This window comes from Lichenostomus cassidix, chromosome 4, assembly GCF_008360975.1.
Source record: "Lichenostomus cassidix isolate B80296 chromosome 4, HeHo_3.0, whole genome shotgun sequence".
Lineage (NCBI taxonomy): Eukaryota > Metazoa > Chordata > Aves > Passeriformes > Meliphagidae > Lichenostomus > Lichenostomus cassidix.
In genome coordinates this window covers 65,952,220-65,966,085 of record NC_139484.1, presented here as the reverse complement: position 1 = coordinate 65,966,085, position 13,866 = coordinate 65,952,220, and the positions used below count along the sequence as shown (strand labels likewise).

General features: G+C 39.4%; 1 protein-coding gene across 4 annotated transcripts in view; it reads right to left on the bottom strand.

Moving 5' to 3' along the window:
* Positions 1-3,294: 3,294 nt before the first annotated feature.
* Positions 3,295-13,866, bottom strand: part of DOK7 (docking protein 7) — a 57,715-nt gene continuing 47,143 nt past the window's right edge. For all 4 annotated transcript variants that reach the window (XM_085059699.1, XM_085059701.1, XM_085059700.1 and 1 more), the window contains 4 exons: positions 8,878-8,943; positions 7,744-7,815; positions 7,076-7,228; positions 3,295-5,087 (listed from right to left, as the gene is read on the bottom strand). In XM_085059699.1, the coding sequence (XP_084915825.1) occupies positions 4,951-5,087; positions 7,076-7,228; positions 7,744-7,815; positions 8,878-8,943 (428 nt within the window). In that variant the 3' untranslated portion in view covers positions 3,295-4,950. The remainder of the gene's footprint in view (positions 5,088-7,075; positions 7,229-7,743; positions 7,816-8,877; positions 8,944-13,866) is intronic.

The window sequence follows — 13,866 nt, the reverse complement described above, 5'->3', positions numbered from 1 at the left end:
CTAGGGCTTTTTATTTATTTATTTTTCTTTTTAAGGATTTCACAACCATATAATGTAGTGTAGAGAAAAATTACTGTCATGCTAAATCTGCTTTTGATCCAACCCCCCCCCACTTGCACGTTCCTCAAATAAGTTGACACGTATTATTTCAGTAAAATGGTGATATTACATACGCCTCTGTGTACACAGTGGGATCATAAATTTGAATTATTTCTAGATGCTCTGATGCAGGGAGACGTTTGAAAGTATATAAGTTTTAAAGTTCACTCACCCTCAAGTTTGTACTAAATTCAAAGTTCACATGGCAGCTGCACTTTGCTAAACCTGATCACTGTCTTACAAGGATATTTCTTGTATCAGAATCCAGGTCAAGATTACATGTATTTTCCTGTCACTTATATTCCAGCCTTCCAGAGAAAACTGATAACTTATTTATCAATGACCAACTGATATCACTGTCCTAAGCCTCAGAGTGAGGCTACCCTGAAGCTGCCATCTTTAGGATGGGATGGGATTGGACAGAACAGAATAGGATAGGATATAGAATAGAATAGAATAGAATAGAATAGAATAGAATAGAATAGAATAGAATAGAATAGAATAGAATAGAATAGAATATTTCAATTGGGAGGGAGCAACATCCACGAAGTAGTTCCACTGCCTGACCAATTCAGGGCTGACCAGAAGTTAAAGCATGTTATTAAGGGCAAATGTCTCTTCAACACTGACAGGCCTGGGGCATCAAGCACCTCTCTGGGAAGCCTGTTCCAGTGTTTGACCAGCCTGTTGGTAAAGAAATACTCCCTAATGTCCAACCTAAACCTCCCCTGGTGCAGTTTTGAGCCATTCTTGCACATCCTATCTGTGGATACAAGGGAGAAGAGCTCAGCACCTTGCTCTCTGCTTCCCCTCCTCAGGAACCTGCAGAGAGCAATGAGGTCACTGCTCAGCCTCTTTTGCTCCAAACAACACAAACCCAGAGCTTTCAGCCTCCCCTCACAGCACTTCCAGAACTTTCTCCAGCTCTGCTGTTCTCTGGACACATTCAGGGACTTCCCCTTACTTCTCCAGGTATGGGATCAGCACTGCCCACAGCACTTGCCCAGCACTGCCCGCTGCACTCAAACCTGAACACACATTCACCTCTTTTGCCCAGCTCTTCATGCTGTGTTTGGTGCAGACCTGCTCCTCACAAAACTTCCTTTTAATTCCTTCTAACTCTCCCAGCCTTACTGGGCTTTGCTTGTTCTTATTGCTGTATGATGTTAAACTAACATTTCTTTTCAACCTAGATTGTCGGATGTTGTTTGTATGGCTGGTCAAAGGAGAGCTGAGGATCATCTCAAAGAAAGGTGACATAAAAATATAACAGTATTGTCATCTGAAAAAAATATATAGTTTTAACAGTTACTCATTAAGTACTTTGTCTTCCTCCTGTGTTCATTTTAGCAAGTATGTGTCTCATTCTGGAAGAGGAACTTACCAAAGGCTGCATGTTTCAATATCTCACAAAAAAATGTAAACCACTCATAATTCAAATTCAAATATAGTTTTCCAAGCTACACTAATTAAAACTCTTTTGTTTACAGCAGAGAGGAAAAATGAGGAATTTTTCCAAGCCATTTGCTAAAAACAACTCTCAGGGCAGATTTTCACAAACATTTACATGCCTAAAGACACCTACTGGCATTTTCCACAATGAGGTGCTGGAGTGCTATTAAAACCCAGACAACTATTTGCATTGTTGGGCAATTAAATCCCTCCAAACTGCAGCCCCTCCATCCTGCACCACATTACCTTGGAGAAAATTCCATCAGCCAAATATTTGCATATAAAACTGTTCCACAGCAGCTTAGGAACAATGCCATAAACCCCACTGAAGCAGCAGTTCCATTTGGCAGCAGGTCTGTCAAGAAAAAAGAAAAATGTTCATCCACAGCACACTAATGCTGCTCATGCCCAAACACTGCACTTGCTGGCAGCATGGTTTTTATCACCAAGAGCACTTCTGCTGTGTTAAAGTACTTCAAGAACACCTTTCAGAAGTATCAGCCACATCACATTGTTTTGTTCTTCTGGTAATTAATACTTTGTGTTCCTGGTAAGAACAGGGGGAGATCTGACTCTGATAGAATGCTAAACTAAAAATGAGCAAATGGGGTTTTTATCATCGGAAGTTACAAGTTGTATTTCTCTCCAAAAGTGTGAGAGATAATTTATGCAAGGTGTGTGAAGAATCCCCTAACTGTACACCAACAGCAGTACTGGAGTTAACCCAAGAAAGCTACACAGTGAGCACAAGCCTGCTCACAGGATTATGGTTTGATTTCCATTGCCCCCAGCTCACTAGTGGAAGCTGAAGGCACATGATTCTATTTATTTAGGAAAACCTTTAAAGGTTTTCCATTTCTGTGAGCTCCTGTTGTTCAAATGAGAAAGCTCTACTTTCTTCAACAGAAATGTCAAGCCTGTAACTTGACAGGGAGGTACCAAGGTAAGATATTACCAAAACAACAACCAAGCAGTTTTTAACAGATGCAGCAGTATGGTTTGGCCTCCTGCTTCAGCCTCCTAATATAACCTAGTGCATGAGAATCCAAAGTGAATTTAAAACTAAGTGAAAGTCATCTGCTCTATTTGTCCTATTCAGTAAGAAAAAAATTTAAAAGAAACAGGAATTACTATGACATACACAAACACACGTGCACAGAGAACCATGAGCATGCACAGATTCACAACCTGCTCAACTTCCATTTTTTTTAATCATTATTCTTCTTGTGAGGCCAGCAGCAATCTGATGACATTTACTATTGTGTCAAATCATTACCTGTGCTACAAGTCCCAAATACAATGCAAGCAGCATACAGAAAGCAACCTTTATAGAGACCCTGGGGAATACATTTTTCTGGTAAACAGATTTTTACAGTAGAAATATTGTTATTTCATTATATACTGTCATGGAAAACACTGTATTTCTATGCATCAGGCAAGCTATGCTCATCTTAACTGTTAAATAGTCACATAATAAGAGATTTAAGCTTGCAAGTCCTCCAGTGGAGGAACCTTGACTGAAGAACTGTTCAGCCAGATAAACCTGGCCCCAGGAAGCCCAGGCCATTCCAGTTGTACTCAGTATGTGTTTACAAAGCAGATCACCACTGTTCACTTGTCAAGAAAAATCTTTTAAACTTAGAATCTCCTAAGAAGTATCTCTTTTCCCTTCAGAAATTTGTTAGGTGGATTAACAGAAAAATACATCTGAACACAGGACAGATGAGAATGGCAACTGTCAACTCTCAAACCCTTTTTTATTTGAGAGATTTCTGATATTTTACATTACTATTAAGGCTACATTCAAATAAATTTTTAGGTTCAATTCTGCCTCAAAACCAGAACCCCACCTCTCATTCTAAGCCACTTAGTGAAACTCTCACTGGCAAAAAACTTCCACTCACCAATAGAAATTATATTGCATATCTAGAAAACAGAATTTGGCTGTGATATTGGATCTTAAGAGGACACAATCAAAAAATCATAATACCCAAGATATCACTCCCAGTAACTTGTGGAACCCAAAGCTGACATGTTATCAGAAAAAAAAATGATTTCTTCATAAGTACATTTCCCTGTTAGTCTAGTGTCACTGGCAAACATTTTATATAGCATTTTATATAACATTTTATTTAAATAACATTTTATATCAGGACAAGAAAAAGAAGAGAAGAATTACATAGATAACACAGCATGGGAAACTAGGTTTTGAATCATACAATCTCACTGTACAAAAGCAAGATGTGGCAGACTCATGGTTAAACCTATTTTACAAGATAACATCCTGTTGTGCCTCAATTCTGTAGCATCTCTGGAGACACTGTCCTCTTACACAGAACTGGTTCTATGCTGTTAGGGACAGCACAGAATTATTCAATAAAAGTTTTAGATTTAAGGTGGATGCTGGAATATAAGGTGGAAATTAGAAATAGCTTTTGTAATATAAAAGACTCAATTTTCAAGTGAATGTTTCTTTTAAATACCTTCATTTTAATATACTCTTCGTGAGAAACCTGAGACCTGATTTTGAAAGCAACACACATCTTCAACTCCAGGGAAATTGCTAAGAATTACAGATACTCAGCAACTACAAAATCAAACTTATGGTTTGACCTAGGCTTTTTAAGAACAGAAGCACCCAAATGCCCCTTCACATTACTGTGGTTTATAGACATAATTAAGTAGTTTTTTGTGTATTCTTGTTTATTTGCATACACATATGCATCCCTGACACTACAGCTTTTAAATCTGAGCAACTTAAGCCAAAGCTGCAGGACTTGGTGAGGTATAAAACTGAATTATCCATAGGCAAAGTTGAGCATGTCCATAAATAAGCATATGAACTGAACAAAACTGTACCTGCAAAAAAAGCAGGTACTGATTTTTCTTGCTTTTGTAAGAGTCCATTAATATATTAATAGAGGTTTTACATATTTTATACACTCAGATATATACATATATTTTATCAGTAATGTGTGCTTACATACATACATATGCAAACATATGTGTACACTTACCACACACACACACACACATTCCCTTATCTACACACATTCAAGTTCTTTATTTTCAAAGAAAATGCCACCATTTAATAAACACTGATATTGGTTCCAGGTTCTCCATGATTTTAGAATTACAGGAAAAGGTAACACATCTGTCATCGCATATGACAAAAAAATCTGGACTTCACAACCAAATTAAAACAAAAGGAAAGACCAAACACACCCCTCGTGCTACCAGCTTTCCAATCAGGAATCAAGACATCGGAATGAATCTGGTAAAACCGCAAGAAGCAACGGCAGCATTTTGCGCGAGTGCTTTTTACAACAGACGTGAACCTTTTTTTGGAGGTGAATTAGCATCACTTTGTGGTGAGCACAAAGCTCTTTCCTAGCCGAGTCACTGCTGAGCTCCTTTCTTCTTGTGCTCGAGCTCCTGCAGGCGCTCCTCGCGGCACTGGGCATGCTGTGTCCCCACCTTGTGCGCCGTCTCGGTGGCCGCGATGTCGATCTGGGCGTAGCGCGACGATCCGCTCCCTGAAACACCAAACCAGCCCTGTGAAACACTTCCTTCCTCAAGGATTCCTGGGTGGAAAAGTTATTGAAGCACTCCTTCCACGGATTTTGTGGAGGATTTTGGTCTGGTCTTAGAGCAAGGGAGTAAAATGATAACCACAACTAAAACAGAACGCTTTGAAAGCTTTGTTATCTATATATTTTAGTTGTCTGGTGTTCTTCTAGTAAGCAAATGGACCACTTGCATTTCTGCCCAGGTTTGAATCTCCACCCCTATCACTCCCAGTCAAAACTGAATTTGGCTCTCCCACTTCTGGAGGCTTCCTTACCAAGCTATGAATCAGGAAATTAACATCTGATACTTGAGCAGAAACCCTTGTGGCAGCTGGTAGTGTTCTTCTTTGTCTGGATTAGGCACCCTGTGAATGTTTACCAGAGCAACCACCTTCAGCCTCACACAGAATGACACTTCTCACTTCATTTTTTTTGGCAATAGGGGAGACAAAAGCTGCTCAGTCTTTTCAGAAGTAAAATACTTCTGTATAGGTGCAGACATAGAGTCTAGAGGCTGGGAGAACTTTAACATGAAAATAATAAAATATTTATGGCCATTAAAGGCACCTTTAAAGTTACACAATTTGAGACTGGGAGGGTAGTTGACATTTAAGAAAATGTATAGCATTTAACTCTTCATTTATAATGCCTTGGTTCATTGTCTTTAAAATGAAGAGAAAATACTGCTTTTAAATTTCAACAGGATGTTGTAGAAAGAACTACATTAAGGTCTGGGAGAAGCTTAGAATTACCTAACTAAAACCATATAAACATTAAGAAATACCAACAGGAAAAGTGCTAGCATTTCAAAGTCAATAAAATTTCTGAAATTCAAAGTATAAAAATTAAAATCTTAACAGCTGAGAACTATAGATGGAAAACCCATCAATACCAAATGTGAGCAATTAAATGCCACATTCTGATGAGGGGCTGTCTGTAGTGAGGACTGCATCTCTAAATGAGAGCACATGGCACATCAGTTGCATGCTTATGTGCTAATTGTCCAAGTTAAACATTAGAAGCAAAATACATGACCCAAAAAAGAAGAATAAATTAAAAAAAAAACCAAAGAAAAATAAGGAAAAATTAAATAATTGGGCTGGCATTCTCTCTGTAGCACTTTCACACACCCTCATGGAGAGGAGATAGGAGAACACTGTGTTCTGTTCTGAATCATTTGCTGCATGGCTCCAGAGCCAGTGTCTTCAGGAGCAAGCCCTGTACACCCACAGCCCTGCTTCTGAAGCCAAGAAACAAAGATGAGCTAAGTGTAATCCTAATATGAGATGAAAATCTTGAGAACACAAGAAAATTACTGTTTTTCAAACTCCAGAGTTTGAAATGTTCACTTTGGAAGGAGAGCACATACAATCACCTGTCAAAGGGATGCAACATCTTACAGAACTTCATTACCCAAAAATCTTTTCCAGGAGGAGATACCAATTAAAAGAAGTGCCTCACAAACATGCCAGGGTTCAACACCTCTGTTAGCAAAAGCCATTAAGGTTGGAACAGACCTCCAAATCATGGAGTCCAACCTTTGACCAAGCACCACCATCAACCAAACCACAGCACTAAGTGCCACATCCAGTCATTTCTTGAACACCTCCAGGGGTGGTGACTCCACCACATCCCTGGGCAGCCTGTTCCAATGCTTAACCACTCTTTCAGTGAAGAAATTCTTCCTGATGTCCAACCTGAACCTCCCCTTGGGCAGTCTGAGGGGCAGCCATGTCCTCTCCTGTTGCTGTTACCTGGGAGAAGAGGCTGACCCCCACTTGACTACACCCTCCTTCAGATAATTGTAGGAGCAATAAGATCCCCCTGAGCCTCCTTTTCTCCAGGCTGAACACCCCCAGCTCCCTCAGCTGCTCCTGATATGAAAGCAGGATTCCCCAAACCCCATATATTCTGCATATCCTTTGCTGTTTAAAAAGTATCATAGACTTCCTTACCTCTTATGCTTGTGCTAGATTCTTGAAGTTCCAGTTCCATGTAGTGAAGCTGTTTTTTGGAAGTAGGGCTGACAGGAATATTAACATAGGTGGCTGTCTCACTGTGGGGACGATCTGGTGTAGGGACATCAGCTGAATAACCTACTGCCCCTTCTGAAAAAAGTGACACAAGAGGAGGATTTGAGAGAAAAACAGACAACAATGCACGGTTACAACATTCTGAAAGAATTGGTAGAATATCATGATTGCTTGAAGAGAAAGGGGGAAAATGTAGGAATCAAAAAAGACAGTTAAGCAGGTTACAGCAGAAGAGTAAAAGTGAAAATTCAATGGCCCTCAACTGAGGGGAAAAATTGGGGAGGGAAGAAGAAAGTTATATTTGAAACTGGTGTTGCAGCCTTTCTTTCAGCAAGTGTTAGTTATTCCTATTTTCTACCCAATATAGGCATCACTCTCAGAAATGGACAAGTAATAACACAGAAAGAAAACCAGCACTATAAATACAGCCCAAAGAGAAGTGTGTGTGTGTGAGCATGTAAAACTGACATGTTCAAAGGGCAGCACTTCAAAAATAACACTTAGAAGAGATCTAAACAATTAAAAACAAAAGGAAGATGAAAAAGAAACAAGAGGTGTTAGTGACCTCTGATGTAAAAATCTGTACTCACCAGGTTCCTCAGAGCTAGTTGGAGTTCCAGGTTCTGAAGGAAGTGTTAGCATCTCATGTCCACCTTTAGGACCTAGAATATAGGAACTCAGTTAATGGCTTTGGAATTTGTACAACATCATCAAAGCATGTGCTTTTCTGGTTTTGATTTGTAACCTTCTAAACTAAACAATCATACAGAATAATCTCAGAAAGCATAAACAGTGGCAAGTGCTGACTATTCTGTAATGGTGATGTCAGCATTTCCTGACACCAAGGAAATAAACTTCAGGTCACTTTAACAACTATTCACACTGAAGGCCACTGAAGTCAAGAGTGCATTGTGCTGTACATCACTGTGGGAGCAGAGCTATCTGGAATGCATGAATCAGGGAGCAATGCGTGGGTGATCTTGGGAGCATCTGGAAGACTCTTGTTAAAAATTCCACCTCCAGCATGATGGAAAACCTCTTGATTTCTGAAAAACCATAGAAAATGCTTAAGCTAGCCCTTACAAAGACAAGTTTGCTTTCCAAGTGCAAATCACCATCTTTACAAGACGCCAGGCTGCACAACATCATTGGTCTTTCCCAAGCATGAAGCTGAAAAAAGATGCCCATGTTCATTTCTTCATGATCTCAGACTCCACCCCACTTCAAACCAGGCAAGTAAAAATGCTGTGTCCATAGAATGAACACATGGCAATTAATTTTGAATGACAAACACACATAATTCTATTTTCTGGCAGTGTTTTTTTCCTCCATTATCATGAAGAAGTATATTTAAATATGGTGGGTGTTTTATCCCAGCATATCATTGTTAGGGTATAGGCTTTCTCATGGCCTGAGGTGAATTGTTTTTGGTGGGTGCCCTTTGTTAAAGTGATGGCAGCATTTTACTGCTGTGAATAAGATTACTGCTTATACTCTGTCACTTATCTCATCTGTCACTGCCTCTTCTAAACTTATCCCATCTGTCAATGCCTTTCTGACAAAAACTCCTCAAAGCAAAAAAACCCAAAGAAATACGTAAGCCTTACAATAGGGAATCAAATCATGCATTACCTTTAATGTTTTCTGAAGTTTAAAATAATTTAAGTTTAAATTAGTTTCAATTTACATGCACACACACATACCTCTTAATCCCTTTTACTTACCAGCTTGGAGACTGTGCCCTCTATGTACTTTCAAAGACCCAGAAGCTGCCATGACAGAAGCACCACCTGTTTTCAAACACAGAGATTCACATTAAATCTAAACACCTGTTGCATCTTTAGTAGATATTTCTGAAACATCTAGAAAAAACCAAAACACTGAAAATTACAAGTCATTGTTCTTCATTTAGGCAATTTAAAAAAAAATTTTTGCTAAATTCTCTCTCCTGAGTTTGCGGCATAAAAATCTAATTTTGTTGTTTTCTTTCCTTAGAAAGAAAGGATGTTTTCTGTAAAACCTAAGGATGCTGTCCCTCCCTGTTTGTGGTGGGTGTTACCTTCCTCACAGGGAAAGCTGTCTTGAACTAAGAAGTAAATTGGCAATGAGAACTGAGTGGGGAGTTGCCTTTGCAATCCATAACGTAGCTTTAGCAACATCAAAGTTTAAAATGTTCCTACAATCTGATCAGGCTGTATCCAGTACCTATTTGAGTGGATGAGAAAGCTGTGCCACCCTTCAGCAGTCCACCACCCATGTTTAGAAGTGGAAACACCAGGCCAGGAGGAAGGGAACACGAGGGATTTGGCTTCCATGGGGATGGAATCAGCACGTTCAGCTCACAGCAGGCTCTTGTGAAACACCCTCCCACTGCTCCAGCCAGGAAAGCATCACCATGGGCACACCAGATGGCACAGCCAGTCTCCTTTCCCCAGCCTGATCCAGGCCAGCAGGAAGCTGTGCTGGGGAAACTGGAGGAAACAAGAGCTATCACCTCAGGAACCTGCAGGGTGGTTCCCATGCCGTGTGGTCTGTCTGCACACACACATTCCTCCTCTAACTCTCCAGCCCTATTCCCACCTGCTGGGTGCTGGGTTACATCACCCCACCCAGCCCTGCATCTCTCCTCTCTGCTGGCATCACTGGGGCACCTGCATCGAGCTGAGTGGCATTTACTTCCTGGCATGAATAACTGTGAGGGAACTTCTTGTGCAAGAGGATGGCGCCGAGGAGGGATGAGGTGGGAGGCTGAGAGGATGAGTAACCCTGCCACGGGTGACAGGGGGCTCTGCCATGTGCTGCTGCCTTCTGATACAAAATTAACACCATTCTGAGCTGATGAATAGTCTCCGAGCAGGTGAGACACTGCGCTGCAAATTGTTTTTAAAATAGCGTCCAAAAATTACCACAGCTCTTATGTAATGTGGAGATTCTGTGAGACAAATATGCTGAAATAGCTAAGAAAACTGCATGGCCTGGGAATTGAAAGAAAATGGCAATTCCTTTTTTTTCTCCTGTATAAAATTTACATACAATTTTATTTTTAAATCTAAGAATTCCCAAGCTTTTAAAATTAATCCTACAGTTTTATAAAATAAATTTTAAAAACCCACTCATTATTTCACTTAATGAGGACAATGGATGAAAACACTAATGAAAAACTATTTCAGAAGGGCACAGCCAAACTAAAACCTTTAGTTGGTTGTCTTTGTGTCCATGGAAGTATGCACAGGGTAATCAAGGCTACAAAAATAAATTTTAAAGTATGTTATACTGAGAATCTGATTTTGTATTTTAACAAATGAGATCAGATTGTAGAACCTTTACATACTCTGGTGAGGACTTAACAACTAAAAATGTTATTTGAAATTTTGTTTTTGGCAAGACTGCTGATAAAAATAAATGCAAAAATAGGACAGCCCTGGGCTAGCTGATTTACTTATATTTTCACTGTAACTGATCTTCATTTTTCTCACATCAGTACATCATGTCTCTGCATTAAGAATGTCAGAATATGTTTCATGAAGCTGAAAGCTTCACCTTACTTTGAAAAAAGATTACAGCCTTATGCTAATTTCAGCTTTATCACAAAATTAGTTTGGGGTGTTTTTTCTTATTCCCTCAAAAACTTATTGCAATTCAGCAGAAATTATGCCAGAGGAAATGTGGATTTTTAAGCAACATTTTTAGGATTTGTGAAATGGACAGGAAAGGAGATTTAAAACAATAATATATTCTAATCCATTTATGGTCAAGTTTAAGTTTTCCCATTCAGAGCTTATTTAAAAGAACTATGTTAATGTTTCAGGATTTGACCTGTTGCCTTCTCCTCATTTTCAAATCTGGCAACTAACAAATATTTACATAGTCAAATCTCTCAAGGAATTTTTTTGAAGCTTTGAACTGCATCGTGTAAACACATATCAGCAGAGATCAGCCTAGATATTTTCTTCCTGATTCTTTTTAGCTACTGTATAAACTGGTTTGTTCCTTATTTATGAATCCTAGGAATACACTTGCAGGAATGGAAAAAGCAAGTTAGCAAGATACAATTCTGAGCAAATAAAGTATCCAGCAGGAGACAGACACTCCCTTCCATCATTCTTTTCATTTTACAAAGGATTGTTAAGAATTTTTTTTTATCCATTTCCCCTGCCATCCAGTTCTGTGTGGCTGACTCGCTCAAGTCTTTGTCAGAACTTACTATCTCATCAAGAGTTATTTCTGTTCTACTTCCCTCGATGTGTAAGAGGAAGAAGGTATTCAAAATGTGACAAAATTAAAACAATCTGCAGGATATTTTGCATTCCTACATATGATTAGACCCAAAAATTTAACATGGCCCAATGAAGACAATCACTATTTGAAACATTTTGCTAACTTTATAGTCATTGTTTTATGCCTTCTCTTCAAAAATAAGGACAGTGTACAGCACTTGTGCTAGAAGAAAGAGCCATGAAAAAAAAGGGGAAAAAAAACAGAGGAAAGATGGAAGATGGAATATAAACTACAAACTAAACCCAGCAGTTTACATTTTCAGATCTTGAGACCTATCATGACATGAGCAGTGAGGAGACACACACAGCACTGATCACTTCTCACTGCCCAGCCTCTACTCTGCCTTCAAGGGGCTTGTCACACACTCTTCAGGTCATCTGGGCTATTAAATTTCCTGACAAGGAGTCAGGACAGAAGAAAACACCACATTCTGTGATAAATTCCTTCTTGTGGAATTAAAACTACCTTTATTATGAAGAACTTTGACCCACTCAGCCAAACAGCATTCCCATCTCCTCCTTTGAAAACAGACACCTTATTTAAAAGAGCATCCAAAGGCTAAAGAGACTGATTGGCAAGAGAAACACGGCAAGTACACCAGGAGGTTGTTTCAGGTAAATGTAATAGGAGACTTCCTGGTGCTGTATGTTTGCCCTACAAAACTTCCCTGTTTGTTCTCCTCAATTTTCAAAGTAATTTCATATATTTTCTGCTATGCAAATGGCAATATCTGTAAGACATAAAAGCTGAAGGGGATACTTAAAAATGCTTACTTGCTCTACAGATTTCACCCTATTCAGAAATGCCTCCTGTCTCTCTAACACTTCAGAAGTGGTAGAATCCTTCAAATTTAGAAATGCATTCAAGCTCACTGTTTGTTGCTCCTCAAGGTGCCTATTTAGTGTGTGGAAAAAATCACAGAGGATCTAACTACCTCCAGCTGTTATCCATCTTCCCATGCTGTGGGCCATTTTCAGCCCAGCCTCCCATCCTTAAAAATGCAAAAGTGTTGAGATAGAATTCTTACAATTTTCCTGTGCCAGGAAATTCAGTGTCTGGGCTTTTTTTTTTGAAAAATACACCTCCAAAGATGCTTTACATACATTTACTTCTAAAATCTTGATACATCTGAAGCTCAGGAACTACCCAGGCCAGGAATGAAGGTCACACACAAAAAAGAAATTGAAAAAAAAGTTGAAATAAATTTTAAAATGCATAAAAAAGCACCTATTTTTCCATCATAAAAGCTAAGCAGTCAGACAGCTGACTTCTTTTCCAGTACCTGTTACATACCTAATTTTATTCTTTCTTTTGGTTTGCCTTAAGTCCCTATTTACCCAAGAAAAATTTAATAGAGATACAGTGATCATAATCAGCATTCAGCTGATATTTCAGCCGAATTCCAATCCACACCACTGTTTTATTTTATTCCTTAATTCATCCTCTCAGAACATTTCCCATCAAGCATTGTCCAGGTTTAGTATTGCAAGCACAGAGGCTGTCAGAGAGCAAGAGTGTCTGTTGCAATCCTGATGAATGTGCTCCTATGGAATGAGGGGGAAAATGGGAAAGAAGAGAGACAATTTACAAGTCCAAAAAGAAGAAAAATAAAAAAGAAAGTGCACTGCTTTCCCGGGGGCATATTTGTTACTTGCCCATTCCATTACCAGTTTTTGCAAAGCCTGTGACACAGAGGTTCAGGGAGATCAGATCTCCCCCTAGGGAAGTTCAGTTTGGGTGTTGAAATGCTCAGGGCTGTGCCTTGCTCCTGGCAATGCCCAGGCAACCAGCCCTGCTGTGGGAACTGGGAAAGGACAAAAGTTTCTGAAATGTGGTGTACAGAGCTGGCATGAAATGCCTCCTCCAGGGACTGCAGTGTCCCTAAGCACTTCTGCAAGCTATTCCAGCTCCCAGCTTCCCTTCTCTAAATAGGAGTCTTGGGATTCAGACTGCTCAGTTCATTTGGGAGGGGCTGGCAGTTAAGGACAGAAATAGTGACATTTCCTTAAGGACAAAAATAGTGGCATTTCCCCTCCACACAAAACAGCCTCATGGTTTAAACATCATTCATAAAACAGGATTGCTGTGACAGAGTTCTACTCAACTGAGAAAACACAAATATTTTGAAGGAAATCATGTGCCCTTAGAAGTAAGAGCTGGAGGTTCCTTATCTAAGCTGTTGCAATGGAATAGAAAGGAGAACAATATTTAAGTAGGAGGCCTAAATTACAATTGAAATAGCACAACTGCTAGGAAATAAATTCTAAATGTAAGAATAGCAAAGGACTTTGGTTGATTCAAGGTGGATTAAGGATTCTCCCTGCAGAACACGTTAAATAAACACCTGTCAGACATACACAGAAGTACATCCAAACCTCAGGGCAGAGGCTCTAGCTAGACAGATTTTTCAGCCCTTCTTTTCCTACAATATTTTG